General features: G+C 34.9%; 2 protein-coding genes across 2 annotated transcripts in view; both read left to right on the forward strand.

The window, feature by feature from the left end:
* Positions 1–9986, forward strand: part of LOC109845291 — a 29030-nt gene extending 19044 nt beyond the window's left edge. Inside the window, exon 5 of the mRNA XM_020414528.1 lies at positions 9608–9986. Within this exon, the coding sequence (XP_020270117.1) occupies positions 9608–9685 (78 nt within the window). The 3' untranslated portion in view covers positions 9686–9986. The remainder of the gene's footprint in view (positions 1–9607) is intronic.
* Positions 10971–18574, forward strand: LOC109845480. Its single transcript, XM_020414727.1, has 3 exons — positions 10971–11741; positions 17629–17746; positions 17844–18574. Exons 1-3 carry the CDS (start codon positions 11176–11178, stop codon positions 18045–18047), a joined length of 888 nt encoding a protein of 295 aa, XP_020270316.1. The 5' UTR covers positions 10971–11175; the 3' UTR covers positions 18048–18574.

The following is a 19809-nucleotide window of genomic DNA, read 5'->3' on the forward strand; positions in this document are numbered from 1 at the left end:
TCTGAGCAGGTATGTCATATTTGACTCTCAGTAGGTGGAGAGTGTTGGACAGATAGTTGGGATATCACAGCAGGTGGAGAGTGATGCTACTCCATGTTGGGTGGAGATTACTTCACGTTCTGTAGATCATTCTGTATCGTTTGGGATTCCAGCTGAGCTGATAGATTGGGGATCATGTTGATGTGAATGCAGAAGATGAGTTGGTTGATTCGAGTGCAGCTGGTGGACATAGTTCGAATTTGGCTATGGCCGTTGGTTCACCTCATGTGGAAGTGTTTGGTTCGTTTCACTTTGAGGCCATTGGGAGAGTTATCAGCTGTAGATTTGTTGGTGATGATCGTGAATGATTGAGAATCCTTCTAGTTGATTGAGGGCCTTTGGAGGCCATCTAGTGAACTACGTGAGGCTTGATTCCTTGGACAAAAGAATACGTAGGCAGTCAGTTATGATGCAGTCGGTTTGGTGAGTTTATACTGATATTTGGAGATTGTTCGCATTCTCATTTGGGTTCCCGACTTGTTGTGGATTGAGTTCGTTGTCGTGGTTTTGTTCCACTTCGTACTAGACGCAACAAGTGGGATGTTTGGTTGGTATTGGTGTCGGTTCAGTTTTGGGAAAACTTCGCCGAGGTAGAGAATTGTAGAATTGGCAAAGAAATTGGAGAAGAACATGAATTTTGAAAGCAAGGAACTGTTTTGGTGATGTTCGGTCAACCACGAGGCTAGGCCGGTCGATCGGAAACGTGCAAAGCTTAGGGATTGATTCTGAACTTGATGCGGTAGACCGTCGCGGTCGACCGTCAAACCCAGTAATTGATTTTGAGCCTTTGGAGTTGATAGCGATCGACCGCCACGGTCGACCGCCAAACCATGTAGTCGATTTTATATTTTGTCGACCTGGTCGGTTGACCGCGACGAGTTCTGCGGTCGACCGCCAGTCGGGTCTGAGCCTAGGTTTTTTTTTCTGACCCGTTTTGTTTTGTGTTGATATATAATCCTAAACACGTTTTAGGATTTATGGTGGAGAGCAGTATTGAGGATATTTGGAGCATAAAAAAGAGCCTTTTCTGGAGCTATTGGTCAGGGTTTTATTTGAGAGATTGAAAGCTTTGTGTGAGAGATTAGTTTGTGGATTTGTAATCTCTATTTGTACTCTCCTCTGTTAGTGAAAACGCATCCCCTTCTCGAACCACGTAAAATTCGTTTGTTTGTGTTCGTGCTGTTATTTTGGATTTTTTGGCCTTCTCTTTTGGTATTGGTACTTGTTCTCGGCACCCCATCGGTTTGGCCGCCACGCACAACAGGAACATCTATCAATTTACATCATTTACTTAAATAAATCTATCCTTGGTTGAATATAATTCTTTAAGGTCTTCATTAGCCCTTCATAATTGCTGAATTAATGAATCGCCAAAGCGAATCATTCAAACACTATAACATTAAATTTTGACCCAAACATCGAAGTTTTTACTATATTTCACTCGTTAATCATTGGTTCAAAAAGACCCTTTTTCATATGAATCATCCTATTCTACTTAAGTACATTTCCAGTATCTATTTCCATTGGAGACAGTCATCTTCATTTAATTTTTTTTATCTATAATCTACACTATTTATAAAAGAGGATTGTGGTGTTAAAACTTTTGATTGCCTCTTTTACCCTTCCAAAACTTGATAATCTTCAATAATGCCCTGAAATTTATTCAATTTATTTTATTTATTATACTATAATTATTCATGTAATAAACATAAGAACTAATATTAAAAACTAAATATATATTATAAACTTTAATCATATTCCTCAAATTTTATTCAATTCATTCTATTTATTACACTATAATCATTCTTGCAATAAACATAAGAACTAATATATATCATAAATTTTAACCATGTTAATCTTATGTTAAATAAGAAAATTATTTCACTTTACATATTAGATATTATACAATAAATATACACTTTTTATATTTAAGATAATAATATCATAACTTATATTTATAAATTATATTGTAATTTAAGATAATTTAATCTTTAATTAAAAATCTAATATCTAATCTAATATTATAATATATTAATATGTTTGTCTGATATATAAGAAATTTGTGGAGAGGAATACTAATATAAATTTTAATCTCTTAGTGTACGTAGTCTAGAAATAACATAGAAAACTATCATAATATATATTACTAACTATTGCAATATATTTATTATAATATTTCGATACGATGTAATTCTGAGCATGCGGAACTCCAAGCGGTGTGGGAAGCTATTACATTTGCTTTTGACACTGGATGTGGAAAGACAATTTTTAAAGAAGATGTGGAAGTGGTAATTAGAGATATGCAAAATAGAGCGGAGCAGCACTCAATTTTTAGATGCTTTGTGGATGATATTTAGCAATGTTGCACATGACTCAATGAATGTGATTTTGAGATAGTTCGTCAAACGAAGAATGTAATGACTCATGTGTTGGTTTGAAGAGCTAAGAAAACTGATGATTTTGTGGTATGGTTCGGAGACCCACCACTGTTTTTACACAATATTCTGCAGTATGATAAGGAGCAGCATTTTTCCACATTCTCTTGTGCTTCTGGGATTTTTTGTTTAGTTTGAATGTGTCTTAATATTTTTTTCGTAAAAAACTATTGTAATATAATAATTAGATCCTACTAACAAAGTAATTTATGACATCTGCCTTTCTGAACCTACTAATAATGTATTTAATATGAATAGTATTGAGAAATGAATCCATAATTAAACCATTCATGTATCTTCTCTCACAGGCTAATCAAATTCTCTTAATTAATTATGCACTAATTATTTCACGACTCGTCTACTTCCACAAACATTTCACTTGGATTTTAAGAGTTGCATAAAAGTATACTATATACGGATGCTCAAATGCACAAAAGAAAACAATAAAAGAATCAAAATGAAAAAAATGGAGGAAGTGAGAATTTTGATAGTGGAATCAGTGTCACGCCCCGCTTCTCAAAATACCGGGGAATCGAAACGTGAACAAGCCTGCGACGTATTAGATTAAGGAGAATAAATAAAGATAACCATTTCTCCTCAACCTAATACGCTAAGCGTTTGGAAATAAATACAACGCGAAGTCACAAATCCCTGATCACAGTTAGCAAGAATATAATAGACAAACTCTGAACAAAATGATCCATCTCATAAAAGAATATCATCCAAGACATAATATTCGGGTCAACATGCCCTTATACAAGACGGAACAACTGAATACTGAAGAGGTACAAAGATACATCGATCAACGGAAATAGAAAGAACTACAAAAGTAAACAAGGACCAACAGATAATAAAAGAAAAGACTAGGTTTCGACTTCTTCCTCTGCTCTGTCTGCAAAGCACTCCTGCTGAGAATACTCGGTCTCTGGCGTATCTCCAAGCTGGACCTGTTCTTCCTCTAAGTCTGACGTACACCAGATAAAACAGGTGTATGTCAGCGTGCATTGCACATGACAAGACCCTACAAAAAAATAGAACGAATGAAAACCCAAGCAGAAAACGAAACGATAACAGAAATGATAAAAAACGTACAACTGCAAATCCAACAAAATCAATCAAGTAACAAGTCGATCATGCAGCTAGCGATTAGAATAATCATCCAAGTAACAAGGTCATACAACTAGATGGAATTAATACTTAAAAATATACAACAAGAGACGTAGTACGTCGAGCGAAATAATCGAAACAAGGAAACCCTCATGTATATATCATATGTCTCAAATTGTAGATAATTAAATATTAACCCCGATCTATGCATGAAAAGAAATACAACTGGCTTACATCTCACAAGAAATCATACCTAGCCAAGAAACGAGGTCATGTAACTAGCCATCCTATAACAGGTCACTGGTTCATATCTCACACAGAGTCAACGCTCATATTATCGGATAACTGACTGTTCCCAAATCTTCTACGTGCATCCAATCCCACTACACATGCGGCCAAAGGACTACACGTAAACCGTTTTCTGCATGGTCCGAATTCAAGCAAAACTCGAGTGACGAATCAAATTCCCACTGATTAAAGTGATGTACACACTTCACTTTAGCCCTACAAACCAACCCCAGTGGCGACACCAACCACTGGCGTGAGCCTGGAAGATACATCAACAGTCACATCCGAACACATGAACAATGACTTCCCCATCCCAACTCTTTTCGTTTTTTTAAGTCAATCATAATCCTCATTAAAACTTGGGTTCACCACCTAAACTCAGTCATCACACTCACACATGTCACTAAGTCTGTTCATGACGCACGAGGTCACTAAGTCATGAACTACTAAGGTTCTTAATCATAACAAGAGACAATAATAAAATTAATTCTATACAATAATAACATGACATGTCGAACATGATTAAACAAGTTTATAAAGCATGAATAATCACTACATTAAAACATGGAATACAAGAACAGCTACCACAGTATGAATGCACACATAATTAGGTTTCATTGATAACTTATCACTGGGTGTCAAAACTTCTCATGTAAGCCAACCGTAATTAAATATCCTATAATATAATAATGTGGTAAAAAGAAAACTGGAAACCGACGTCGTTTTGCACATGAAATATCGCGCTCTACGACTATTGGTTATACGTTCTTAATTAATAAAAATTCTCTTTCCAATAATTAATTTCTAAAACTATTTCTCATCATAATTATTATAAAATAATATTTATGTAATATATATATCTACATGAAAAGTAACATTTCCCTATTTTATAAATTACCTTTAATTTATTTCTTTTTTGATAATATTTCGTAAATTCTAATTTTAACACATAACTTGTCATTTCATGTCTGTAATTTCTTAAAAATACAATTAACAACATTATTAATCTAATTTCCACCCATGCGCTCGTCATTTCATGCTTGTCAACTTTCAGATATAAGCTAGTATCACACATCCTCATTTCACGCAGATATTCAAATACTCACATTAACCACAATAATGATATTAATCAAAATAATATATCTAACCAAGATAATTAACAATAATAATTATAAAATCGATAGTAATTGAGTGCGAGATCTTGCCTCGGTGGCGTCGAAGCAATCGACGTTGGCGGGCGCGGGTCGGATCCGACCGGTGGGGCAACGACGTCGGGAAGAGCTCTAGGCGAGGGGCTGATTCAGTGACGGGGGGCAACGGCGTGGCTACGTGAATCTGAGGTGAGGGCGCGGGAGCTTGCGCGTCGTCTGGTTGGGTCTAGGGCAGGCCGTCGGCGAGCTCGCAGAGGTGGAGGGTCCCCGCTCCGAGCGTGGAGGGGAGCGGACGGGAGAGGGGCTGGTGGTGCTGAGGGCTTCGGCTCGCAAGGCGAGAGCGGGAGGAGGGCGGGTGATGGGCTATCGGAATCTCAGAGGAGGAGGGGAGCTTGGCCGTGGTCAAGGTGAAAATGAGGGGCTGGGGGCGGCGTCGGAGCGCGGGCACAGTGGCTGCTCAGTGGCGGCAGGAGGCCTGCTGCAAGCGGTGGGGGGGCTGGAGCTGTGGAGGGTCGGCCTGCTGCGGCTGGGGGCGCTGGAGGTTGCGGGGCGTAAGGACGAGAGCGCGTGTTGTGGTGAGGAGGACGGCGCGGGAGGTGGCGGCGAGGGCTGCGTGCGAGAACTCGCGGTCCGCGACAGACAGGGTGGGCGAAAGGAGCAGGTGGCAGGCGGGCTATCGCGTTTGTGGCTAGGGTGGCTTGGAGATGGGAGAGTGGGGAGGTCGACGAGAGTGGGAAAGCGGCGGTCAGAGCGACGTCGGAGGATCTAAGGAGGAAGCCGCAGACAGGAGAAAGGAAGAAAGGGTGGTGGCGGGCTATATAAAATGAAACGAGAGAGGGGTATATAATATATATATATATATACTAATAAATTAATTTTTTATTTATATATTATATATATATATATATATATATAATATTAGGGTTATGGTTAGGTATTTAAACAAAAATTAATTAAAATAAATAACTATTGATATTTAAAAATTAAAATAATTATAGAATAATAATTTACAAATAAAAACGTACCTGTTGTGCTAATACAACAGTTGATACAAAATAGTCGAAATATACACATATTGTACGATTAAACGAGAATAATTAATAATAAAAATATATTTACTTACATTTAAAACCAAATAATTATGGGATAAGTATATACACAGTAAAACGTACCAGTTATACTAATACGACATATAATATGTAACAGAAGAAATAATACAACAAATTATACAAATAATACGTAATTAATAATATAACATATTATACGAAATAATATGTAATAATAATAATAATACAACATATTATTCAAAATAATATGTAATTGTATCGATAACATAACGGATAAATTTCATAAATTTTTACTGCACTAAATAAATTTATAAATATCAAAATCATTTAAATAAATATAAAACCTGAACTTTAAATCATAAAAATTCTAGAAAATCAAGAAAAATACAAATACTCTTCTAAAAATCATAATTAAATATTTTAAAATACTAAAGAAATTATTTTAACTAGTATCAAAATTTATGGTCCTTACAATCAGTCTCTCCATTATAGTAACCGGAATACCTCGCAATCAATAAGATTTTACAGATGATAATTGAGAAAGAAGATTATATTGGTTTTCTTTAGAGGAAATGAACAGATCTGTAACCGAGTTCACCTCCCATTTACCAAAAAATAAATGTTAATCTATTAGTCATACAAGAATGCAAATTCTTGGAGAGAAAAATGTTGGGTACCAACTCAAACTCCAAGTCGGATGCAGGTTTGAAGGCTAGGCTTAATCCTAGTAGTTTTCGTAGATGCCAAGTTAATTAACTTGGCGGGCAAGTCAGAGGTGTCTTTAAATAATGCCTCATATTCTAGGGTTTAGAATAGAGAGAAGGAGAGAGATAATATTCTTGTAATCAAGGTTTTAGAGGGTGTAACCGGGTTCAAGGGTATTGTGAGAGGGAGAGAGTTTGACAGTCTTTGTCCTTGCAAAAGATTATAATTTGGAGGTGATAGTGGATTGATTTTGATCCCGTGGTTTTTCTTTGTTGAGGGTTTTCCACGTTAAATCTTGTGTGATTTTATTTTCTGCGTTTGGTGTCTTTTCGAGGTTTTTGCGAGATCTAAAAATCCTAACAAAAAACTAATATAAATCTCAATAAATTGCTCTTTGAATGTTTAAGCTCATATCGTTATTTAATATGCATTACATGCAAAGTACGTATTACATATTAGTATTATTAAATGTCGCTTAGACCCTGTCATAAATAGAAATCCTCGAACACCAAGATCCTCCTCTTTATGCATGCATACATGCACGCCAAAAGATAACTCTCAATCAAACTACATCAAATAGGACCTTCCCTGAGGTAAACTCATAGAAGACGGCAAAACCAATTGCAAAAAGACATGAAGAACCAAAGCTTGGAAGTATCAATTTTGTTTTTGTTTTCTGTTTTCACTAGTGATCAGATATGACCTATCAAATCTGAGGAAGAAGTAGAATAGAAGAGGAAAACATTAATTGGATCTGGCAAGAACGCAGTTTCTGACAGTAACATGAGTAACTCATTTTCTTAATTGGACTAGTATAGAGTTAATTGCTTGATGTCTGTGGCTGTAGTAACATGAAAATATCTTAAGAACCAAAATAGAGAGCTGATGCATCTCCCTTTCCTTATTTATTTTTTGAGTTGCACTTCTACACAAAACCTCTATACTTCAAATAGTCCTTGACAAAAATAAATACTTATAAGATATTTGAAAAGAATTTGGATCATCTCCACTATAATGACCACTACTTTTATTCTCAACCTTTGATTATCTAGTGGATGATTGAGATACGTTCTAAGAGAGGTTATTGGTTGGGACAAGTTGGGATAATTGTTCCAATAGAACACTTTTATCCTTTTGGAATATTTTGAGTGGTGTAAAGTAGGACAATTTAGGATAATGAGACAATTTGAAGCTTTGATTTGACAATTCATGTGGAATAATTGATTATGTGACACCTTATTAAAGTACAATATTTATCTATCAATTAAGTCTAAATTAATTTACCTAATTGGTTTAGCATATTATTTGGTTTGTTAATATAATGTAATACATTATTTTAATGTATACTAAACTATAATATCTTATAGTATAATTACTTATTAATTATAACTATATTTAATGTTATTAATTAATTTAATATAATATATTATAATAATATGATGTATTATATAATAATTGATATAATATACAAATAATATATTTAATATAATATTTCAATAATATAATATTTCATCAAATATTATAATATTTTGTTTAATTCAACATAATATTCTTTAAAATATTAAATTATTATTAAAAATATAATATTTTATTTTATTTTATGATAATTACTATAATTTAAATAGAATAATTGATGACATGGCTCCTTATTAAAATATAATATTTATAATAATCGTAATATACTATTAATATGTTTAATATTATTAACTAAAAAATATTATTAAATAATATATTATATTTTATTAATTTTATATATTATCATACTTTAATATATAGTAATTTATTATAATTTTTATTGTAGAAATAGAATATTATTTAATATTATAACTACCAAAATATTGACAATATATTTAAGACTATTAATTAATATAATAAATTATATATAATAATGTTATATTAGATAATATTATATAATATTTTTTTATCTTACGTTATAATAGAATTTTATAATATAATATAATTAAGATATATTATATATTATTATATAATTAACATAAATTAGATATTTAATAAATTAGTGTTATAAAATTATCCCACTTTCCTTATGATTGTCCCAAAGTTAAAAATAAGGTAATTTTTGGAGGTTGGGACAAAAAGTTTGTATAGAAGTGGGATAATTTTAAAAAAAGTAGGGGTAGTTGTCACAATCTCATAGTTTTAATGAATAACACCTTAAAGTGAAATCCCCATCCCATTGTCCCAATGAATAACTCCATAAAGTAAAGTCCCAAAAATTATCCTACTCACCCCAAAAGTATACCAACCAATAACCCCCCTAAATCTAACAATCACCGTACCCAGTGCATTACACTCACCCCTAATCTGCACTCTTAAGAAAAATCATTATGATCCACTAGATAATCAATGGTTGTAATTTAGTAGTGGTCTCTCTACTACTTTGGTGTACCACATGACATGTTAGAGTAGATGCTGCTAGCTTGGGTGATTGAATGAGATATAAGTGACATTTAGTTGAAAAAAATAGTTTTCAAGGGGTTTTAGTGTGACACCCCCAAAGTTCATGAGGATTTTTGAAAATAACCCAAAAGAAAATGATCCACGATGCATTTTAGCACTCGAGAATAGGAGTTTTTTGCCCCCCTCTTTCTACCTTTTGAATTGTATTGTAATTACACTTGGAACTCGCAAGATAGGGAAAGAGACAAGAAAGTCGCCAAATCATACACGGCATGCTTCTTACTAATCCTCCAAGTTTCTGTTATTAATCCTGAGTATGTAAAACAAGTATGATTAATTGCCAAGTAATAAATTCATGTTCTCTATATTGATCATTTTCCCTTCGTATTATCTCCAGGTGTATATCATAAAAGCAATTCCATGGGAACTGTGTGAAGATTCTGATCTCAAGATTGCTAATGGACGTACTAATTAATGCTGGAAATTAAGTTTTTGATCTATGGACATTCAAGAAATCTCCAAAAGCCTAGCTAGAAGCAAAGAAAGCATAGATGTATGCTGCGCGTCATCTATGCTTAATGTCTATGGTTGCTGTTGGATAGCTGCGTAAAATGTATGTGCTCGCAAAGACGAAGTTTCCATAATATCATTTTGATATAAGGGAGTTAATATCCACTGAATGGCAGTCGTTTGCTGTTTTCGTCAATTCATATAGTTAGGCCCATCCCTCTTTTGTTAGCAGAGGGAGGGAGGCACTGAGTTATTCAAGGAATTAATTACCTGGCTCTTTTGTCATATTTATGTAAATTTTGATGTGGAGCTACCTAATTAATCTGATAGAACTTTGTGTAATTTTATTTTGTGTCAACCTTTGGTTAAAAACTTTAGGGAAGGACCAGACGTTTGGTTGCAAGTAGTGACTGACCCTGGTAGTGAAATATTAGAGGTCAGCAATAGATTGATGATTTCTTGAGAGCAACAATACATCCATCCCTAGTTAATGTAAATCTACTTGCATCACTTATCATTGTGCGATTGACATTTTGAATTTCAAATAAACCCTTTCTCACAATTCGAGGGATGGTAAGTGCTAATAAAAGATAATGAAGGATAAGTGATACTCTGATGAGGTTCTACTGTTTACCTTAGCTTTATATATTAGTGAAACAAAAACACTTTTTGGCTCGCGCGTTAAAGCGCGAGCCAAAAAGCAGCGCTGTTAGTGAAAATGCCAGTTACTAATCCTTGACATACTACTCAGTGTAACACTTTGTAATTTAGTTTTATTATGGAAAATATTATGTTGTAATCCTTATCCACCGTCTAGTTGATGTGCTAATATTAGAACAATTTTTCAAAACAGTCCCATTTAAATTTTTATTTTTCAAAATCGACTTTTTTTTTTATTTACCAAAACCGACCCGTTTTTTTGATTAGCAGCCTAATCACCTTCCTAAATAGTCGGGGTTGCCAACCCCGACTATTTAGAACATAAATTTTCAGGGTGTAAGCCTTCTAATTGGGGTTTAACACCCTCCTAAATAATCGGGGTTGGCAACCCCGACTATTTAGGAGGGTGATTAAGCTGCTAATCAAAAAACGGATCGGTTTTGGTTAATAAAAAAAAGCAGGGTCGATTTTGAAAAATAAAAATCTGTTTGGGGCTGTTTTGAAAAATTGTTCGCTAATATTATTTGCCTAATAATAATGGAAGAAGAACTTGTTTTTTACACACAAGTAAGAAAAAAAGATGCTCATTATATTATCGGGTCGGGTCCTGGGTGCAACCGCTATAATTTGGATCCGGAACTGATAATGAGTAAAATATGGGGTCAAAATAACAGGAACCGAATGGGTCTATAAACCCTAAAACCCCTTCGAAACTGAAAATTCTCCGTTCTTCAAGCGAGAGCAAAAATTCAGCAGAAAAACAGAGAGGAAGAAAGGGAACAATAAAATCTCGAAATGGGTTTTGTCAAACCCCTATGCTCAAACTCCAGAGCCCTATCTTCCCTCTTTTCAAAAACCCCCTCCAACATTTCCGTCGTCACAAAACCAAAACCAGTAACCACCAAGAAACCTTCACTCTATTCCCTCTTCATAACAAATCCCTCCAATCTCTCAGACCCTGGTAAATCCTCAACAAATTGGAAACTACCCATCAAGGACTCTGCTTCAAAATCTTCCCATCTTTCAAGCCCCATGAGATCCTCCACAAATGGGAAATTACTCATCAAGGACCCTGCTTCAAAATCTACCCATCTTTCAGACCCCAAGATTTCCTCAACAAATGGAAAATTACAGAGTAAGGACAGAACTGCAGGGGAAGAGGAGGAGTCTCCTATGGAGTTGTCGCTGGAAGCGAAGATGCTTGTTTGCAGATTGATGGAAGATGGATATTTGAAAAATGGGACTCTTTGCCGGACCTGGGAGGCATTTGATGTTCAGAAGATTCCTACAAATTTGTGTTTTCGGAATTTCTTGAAGACTGCGGCTGAGAAGTTTGGAAGGGATTGTCAAGAAGTTGCTAAGTAAGATTTTGGTAACCTTTCTTTTTAGTTTGAATTTAGTTGAGCTTGTCAATAAAAAAAGGTAAGAATATATAGACGACTAAAAGTATTAGATGAAGAAGTTGTTTATTAAGGGGCTGTTTGGTTCGTTTCTCATTTTATTGGGAAACATCATTGGGTGTAAAGAAAACCCCATTTTTTTTAGGTTTTACAAACTCTTCTATGAAAATGGTTAGTTGTGTTTGGTTCACACATAAAACATGAAGGGAAACAAATTAATACACTTTTCTTATGTTTGGTTGGCATTGACAAATGGGAACTATTGATTGATAAGATTTTTCCAACTTTTCTTATGTTTGGTTGGTTTTAAAGTTTGTATGGAAAAATGTATATGATCACGATGGTAAGATTACCTCTCACTAAGGACAAATAATTATTTGACCGATTTGGGTGGTAATTTTACCAAAAGATAGCTCATAGAATGCAACTAAGCAATATATCAAAGTCATATAAAAATGCAAAAATAATACATCAAACCTATAAATAAAAGCTGATTAATCATGAATACTTGTATGACGTGAAAAATCATACCAAACCTATAAATATTAAATATGTAGATAATTAAGACTGAGTAACTGAGTCAAATATAAAAGAAACAATACCTGTTAGGTCTCAAAACCACAAGCAATTCAAAACCACGAGCAAAACCAGCATCAAAATTAATGATCAAAATAAATACTGATAGATTCAACATCTAACCACCAACTAAATTTATCGGTCCATATCCATCTCCAAAAGCCAACGTTATCATAGCAAATGTTAACCAGTAAAAAGATGAATAAGAAAAGTAGAGATATTAGTGAATCTTCATCAGCACCAAAATCAAAGATAAGAATATTGGCCAATATGAAAAACTTGTAGCTATTTTTTCCTAATGTCAAATTACTTTGCTTTTTTTTACCTCGACATGGAAGGATAACTAAGCCTAAACAACCCACTTTTGAGGAATGGATTTTCTATACGGATGAAGATTGAGAGCGGGATAAAATGGATGATTAAATTCATGTAGCATCAATAATGCTAAAAACTAATGTTTTGGAAGTTAGAGATGGAAACATGTATTGGAAGTGTCCCTACTACAAGGATATGCTCAACATATACTGTAATAAGAATGATCTTCTGACACATGCACATGAAGTTGGTCACATGAAACTGTGGTCAATATGAGTAAGAAGGGTATTGCAAAGCATCATGTACTACAAATTTATTTACAATGGTTAAAATGAAAGCAATGATCTCCTAACACATACACATGTACTGCTTTGCTATTATCATGTACTACTTTGCTATTTTCTCCATCCACTAATTCCCCATCATCATCCATCTGAGATATAGACATAAAATTAAAATAATTAATATGATTTATCTAACAACAAAAGTTAAATAACTTATATGGGAATTCAAGTTTTAAGAACCAACATAAGCTAATTAATATGATTTCCCAAGATCACAAATAGAATAATGAGCCTAGAATATGTAAAATAACTTCGACATTTGAATTGGAATAAGCATAAATCAAGTTAATTGAGTTAATCGACTATATGAACTCATTACTGCTGATAAGTTCAATGACAATCAAGTTAATCGACAAAATCACTCCAAATAGGAACCATAAATCAAGTTAATTGATAGAATGATATAGATGAAATATTAGGAACAATCAACTATTTGTTTTCAGATTAAAATGAAGATAATTCAAGTTTCGTATTTCTGGCACTTTTGTGACACAAATCATATATCACTTTTTTTTATTGTGAAGATGGGCATAGACACAGAAGATTAGATTTTTTTTTTTTGGGGGGGGGGGGGCGGGGGGGTGGGGAATCAATAATTCAAGTCCTCGCTACCAGATCTAAAACTCTGTCAAACTATATTCATGAAATTCTACCCACTCTTCTCAAATAAAGTTCGCTTGTAATGAGTTCTAATTTACAAATATTGGTACAAATAATTTCACATATATGTAGATCTAAATTTAGATGGGGGAAATTGTAAGATCTAAAATTTAGCACAATAAATTCATAAATAAGCATAAATCATATCTTAGATTGTCGAATTTGCACAAATCAAGCAACAAGAACAATGATTCCCTAAGAAAGGCACTTCCTATTTTCAAGATCCAGTAGAAAATCACAACTTGAGGGACCGAGGTGCGATTAACCCATAAAAAATCACAAATCAAGCAAGAAATCAATGGCACAATAAACCCACAACCAACAGAGAGGAACCGAGGCACGGAGAGAGGATAAAATGAGGGAAAGTGACGGACCGTAGCCACTTTTCCCCCAAAATCACAGATCTAACAGTACTACAGTCCAAAGAGTGATTTTCACCAATTTCCTCTCATTTTGGGAGGAAATGGGAGAAACGCGATAAGCTGAGGTGGAGGGGATTTCCGCACCTAGAAGCCCTAAGAAAGGAGGCGAACCGAAGCGGGACAAAGAAAGCTCTAGAAATGGTTCAACTAATGTGGAACGAGTGTCCAGAGGAGGAAAGGCCTTTCTTGCAGTATATGAGCGAACCAAACACGCCGTGATAATGAAGGAACTACATCTTTGTACCCAAAAGATTAAATATTGTGTCTGCGGAAAGAATGTAGGAAGAATTAAAAAAATCATAGTGGTTTGTTGCATTTATCGGTGTTAGCATTGGCTACTTATAAGTACATATTTGGATGTTTATCATATTGGTTTGTTGCGTGTTATCGGCAGTAGGAGCCTACAAGAATTCACATCTGAAAAGCTGGTTGTTAGAGGGAGATAACCCAACTCTATATATTCCTAGATTCAACCACCTATGTAGTTAATACAGAACTAAATGAACCCAAATTTATCTGTATGTTTTTCCAATCTCGTTTCCCTCACAGGGTATTATGACTTGGTTAGGATGTGTTTGATTAGTTATATTTGCATGATGTTTTATGGACTACGCTTTGTTTGGTTGACTGTAATTGGACTTATGTGTTACCCCAACTACAATGTAAATAATAATAATAATAATAAACTACTTAATTTGATTAATGTTTTAACAACTACTTTTTGTATATGTTGTCCAAGCAATGTATTGCATCTTCTCCTCTTGTTATCTCAGAACAGCATGTAATTGAAGTATTATATTTCCAATTTATCAGCAACCAAAATATTTTACATGTTTCCCAATTATTGATATGTTTGGATCATTTCTAAATTACAACATGATCCTAGCTGACCTTTTGGTCCTACAGGGACAAAAGTTCCTTAAAGTTTATTTATATTATGCTTTATGTTCATGGAATTCTATGAAGTGGGAAGGATGGCCAAGGTTTCTTTTGTCTTCGGTGATGACATGTGAAGCACGAAGGCAGAAGAGGGAAGGATTCGGGTGTGGATTTTTTTTCTCCTTTTCCTTTATTTTTGGGTGTTTTTTTTTATTTTTTATTTTGGTGGGGGTGGGGGAGTTGCATGCTTGAATGTATATGATGCATGCACACCTATATGTTGGCATTTTCCTAAAAATATTCAACGCAAATTGATTGGCCATGGCCATCATAATATAAACATACTTTCTACAGATTATTAGTGTTTTGTGTGCTATTGTTTTTGGTGAAAACAATTTAGGAGAGTTCATCAGAGTTAGAGTTTTTGAAGGGTTCCCTGATTCCTCTGCTGGTGCATGCTGGTTTTGTGGTCTATAACGACTAACAAATGGTTAAAAGGCACCAGTGGCTTGTTGCCCCGATAACCCTCTGATGCTTAAGCTAGTGACTTGGAGAAAAAGGTGGAAATCAATCAAATTGAGTATGAAGTTAGACTTAGGGTTTTCTTACCAAGGTTACCTCTTCTTATAATTATACTAACTTGGAGGAGTAGATCGGGGAGAAAAGGAAAGTCCATGTGGCGTCATCTGGTCTGTCCAGATGAGCTGTAAGGAAGCTTCCACTGTAACTGAATTGTCCATGTGTCCCTCTGTAATTGAGTGAGGTTGTTATGATTGTACGACAGGTCGTGGAGAGAATATGTTTGATGATTGCATTCATGCCTTCACGTGAATATGCTTGTTATGATGGCAAGACATAAGATCAAATTTCTCCTCATGCGAGCTAGCGAGTCCTAATTAACTCACGTGAAGCAGGGCTCACCGGCTCATGTCTTGATGATTGATTTGAATGATTGATTTGAAGACAGAGACCTCAGGCAAGGGATGACCGACCATGCTGCCCGAGGTTGTTCAACCGTTGGGCTCATGTGCGGTCTTTTGTCTAACATTTGGTGTTTTGCTATTGGTTGTTCTTAGAAGTCAGTTTTATGGCATAACAGTTATAACATATTGTTTATGAGAACCGTGTATTTATATCAGGAGATTAGTACTTCGTGTTTTTTCGGTCTTTTAAGAAACCTTGATGTCAACTTGATAGCTATTGGCTAAATGTCTTTCCTTTTTGGTACTTTTTTTGAGAAAGTCTTGATTTTGAATTATATGTTTTATGGCATATAGATGTTGACTGTTGGTATCAATTGCTTAATGACGTATATAAAATTTCTTTTGCAAAGTTGGCTATGGTGAATGAAACTACAATTGTAGTAATATTAAAAAGTATGGGAAACAAAAAATTGAAAAGTTGAAGTAAGGTAAGGTGACTTGTCAAGGAAAAGGCATTGAAGGAAACCCTGAAATCTAGTGCAATCTATGTACTGAATGATGACGCTTCAATCTTTGTGTAGTACTTAGCTAAGTACGTTTCAACTTCATGCCTTTCATTTTAAGATGGATAGATGATAATTCAAGCCCTTCCAATTGATCATTTAAATGAGTGCTGGCTTTAGGTTTTATACTTAGATTTAAATTGCAGGGGATTTTGGAAATTTGGTAAGTTTTAGTTTGGATAAGTCTTCAAGTTGAACCTATCAGAAAATAGATAATATTTCTGAATTGGAGAAGCCTTCTAGACAAATGTTCATTCTTGACAAGTCTTGGTGGAAGTGGCTCCTTGTTCATTTTCGCTTGTCTTTATTTATGGATATGATTGGTTTGTATTCTTTTGAGTGGCTTGATTAAGGAGGGAGAGGCTGCTAGTGACTGGAAACAACATCTTAATGGTATTTGAAAAATAAGAGTCTTCAATCGAATGATATGAATCTTCATGGCTTATGCTAATGGGTAATCTTCCCCTAGGGATCAATATAGGTTGCAGTGTGATTGTATGAATTTTGCAACAACGGTTTCTGTAACCATAAAAAGGTACTTTAACTATTTTTAGTTAGTAAGGATTTTGGTTTCTTCGCTATTACTGAGGATTTTTGAAGTTTTTCCATGGTCTGTTTGTTATTCCATGATATTTTTTGGAGGAGAACCTCATCTATAATGAGATTACTAAATATTATTGGCATCCTCTTTAGAAGACAGATATAACGAGTTTTAGGGGATCTTGGGATTTCTAGGTTTGGGGTAATCTAATAGGCATATAATTTACCCACACCTCTGGTGAACGAAATGAAATTGAGATTTCTATGTTAGGTGTTGTGCCATACATTGAGGGACACGTTTTATTTTTCTAACTTTCATCATTTTACCTGTACTGATTTCATTAGCTGTATGAACTGATGATCAATTTAGTTTTCTTGCATCTCTTCTGTTTCTATACATTTTCATCGTGGAACAGTAATTCGTTTTGAGGATCACGTGCTACGGGTTTTTCTTGTGTTCCCTTCTCTCTTTCTTTTCTTTTGTTTCTTCTTCTTCTTCTTCCTTTTTTTTTGAAATATATAAATTTGGTGGGAGTCCTTGCTTATGTTTATCTAATTTTTATGGTTGTCAGTTTGCATAATATTCATTCCGCTGCTCTTATTCTAATATATTCTTCAAAACATAGATGGTTGTCTGGAAGCGACTTAAAAAAGATTGCGCTCTTTGGTTGCCCATCAACAGAGAGAAAGTCAGTGTTTGCAGCCAAAAGACTGCGTGCATTCTTCCACATTCAAGAAGAAGTTGTAAGTGGTTTCACTGTTTCCATTTAAACTGAAGTATCGGCATCTGAATGCTAGTAAGTGTGGTGCACTAAAATTCTCCCTGTCAACATTTTTTCAGGTATGCCGGGCTTGCACACTGAGAACCTCATGCAAATTTATGAACAAGAAAGTGGGCACAATGAACAAAGTGATACTAGAAGATGTAATGAGACTAATTACTGTCTATACTTTGGATTCAGTCCCAAGCCAAATGGTGATACCTGATGAAGTGAAGTTTTCTGTTAGCAAATTGGTGAAGGCGTTACTTAACCTGACTGAATGATGGAATCTGAAACCATTTCTTTTGCTATAACACCACTATGGATAGTAGCATATCAAATTGAGAAATTTGTTGATAACCCACTTGGGACGATCTGTTAGAAACATCCGAATTGTAAGTGGTCATTGTCATGCTGATCATGTGTAGGGTGTTAAAGAGCATAGCCCCCAATCTCATCAGCATTCCAAAGGTTTGGTGCCATGAAAGGGATAATTAAGATGGCATCAGAGGTTCATCTCACTGGTTAAGCATTAAATTGTGAGTTTCAGATTTTGGCCATGAAAAAGTTCAAACTGCAAGGTCATGTTAGAATATAATTCTCAACACTCAACACAACTGCGAAGTTTTGGTGCAGTAGGAGGGATCTTTAATGTAGAGCATGTCATAACTTTGTGCTTCAAAGATGAGGTAAATCTTAATGCAAGCTTTGTCTTTTCTTATTTTGTGATAAATTTTATTTATAGCTATTCTTCGTTTTGTAATGTAACTACAATGCTGACAGCTATAGATGCTATCTTTACCTTGTGGAATTCTTTGAGTTCTCGATGAGAAATCCATGAATTCATATGTGAATACATCAACTTCTGTTATTAGCATACTTGCATGCTGTTTAGAAAGCATGTAGACATGGGAGCATTTAGAAGATTTCAAATTAAGGTTTATTTCACAGAACTATCTTGCATTTATAGGAACAATAGTATCTGATGCGTGTTTGTATATACAAACCTATGCAAGCACAGAAGTCCTCATCATGTGTTCCCCGTACTTGACCAGCAGGATTGTTTTTGTCTTCTTTTTTCCTGTATATTTTTTCCATATTCGTACTTTCTTTGGCTATGAATATATAACTAGCTAAGACAAAGTATCGCTGGGTGCAAATTCTACTACACCTACACAGAATGTGTTGGTTTATACTATTAATGGGTGGTTGGGAATTATTGTCACGCCCCGCTTTCCAAAATACCAGGGAATGGAACGTGAACAAGCTTGCGACGTATTAGACCGAGGAGAAATAAGTACTTGACCATTCTACTCAATCTAATACGCTAAGCGTCGAGCAATATAATGCGAAGTTACGGGCTCTCGATCACAGTAGCAAGAATATAATAAACACTCAGAACCAAAAGATACATATCACAACTGAAATAATCATCCAGACATAATATTTGGGCCAAACATGCCCTTATACAAAACTATCTGAATGAAATGTTAGAAAAATATAAAATACATCGATCGGCGGAAATGGAAAGTACTGCAAAAGTAAACCAGGGTCATCAACTAACTAAAAGAGATAACTAAGCTTCGACTTGTTCTTCTGTTCCGTTCGCAAAGCCTTCCTGCGGAAGATCCTCTGGCTCCTGTAGTACTCTGAACTGTAGCTGTCTGTCCTCTAAATTTGACGTACATCCCGATAGAAAAGGAGTACGTCAGCGTGCATGGCACATGACAAGACCCCACAAGGAAGAATAGAAACGGTCGAACGACCAATGCAATAACAGAAATAATAAAAGAAGCATGACACTGGAATTCAAATAATCTAAATGCAATCCACCACTAGAATATAATAATCAGAAGAATTCAAAATCAATCGGGTAATGAGATCATACAGCTAGCCATAATCATCCAAGTAACAAAGTCATACAACTAGGTGGAATTAATACTTAAAAAAATCTATAACACGAGACGTAGTACGTTAAGCGAAATAATCCAAACAAGGAAACCCTCATGTATATACCATATGTCTCAATTGTAGATAATTAAATAT

This window comes from Asparagus officinalis, chromosome 6 (assembly GCF_001876935.1).
Source record: "Asparagus officinalis chromosome 6, Aspof.V1, whole genome shotgun sequence".
Lineage (NCBI taxonomy): Eukaryota > Viridiplantae > Streptophyta > Magnoliopsida > Asparagales > Asparagaceae > Asparagus > Asparagus officinalis.

Coding starts and splice junctions, on each gene's coding strand:
- LOC109845480 (XM_020414727.1), top strand. CDS start 11,176: ATGGGTTTTGTCAAACCCCTATGCTCAAACTCCAGAGCCCTATCTTCC. Junction 11,742..17,628: donor GATTGTCAAGAAGTTGCTAA/GTAAGATTTTGG, acceptor TTCAAAACATAG/ATGGTTGTCTGGAAGCGACT. Junction 17,747..17,843: donor TCCACATTCAAGAAGAAGTT/GTAAGTGGTTTC, acceptor ACATTTTTTCAG/GTATGCCGGGCTTGCACACT.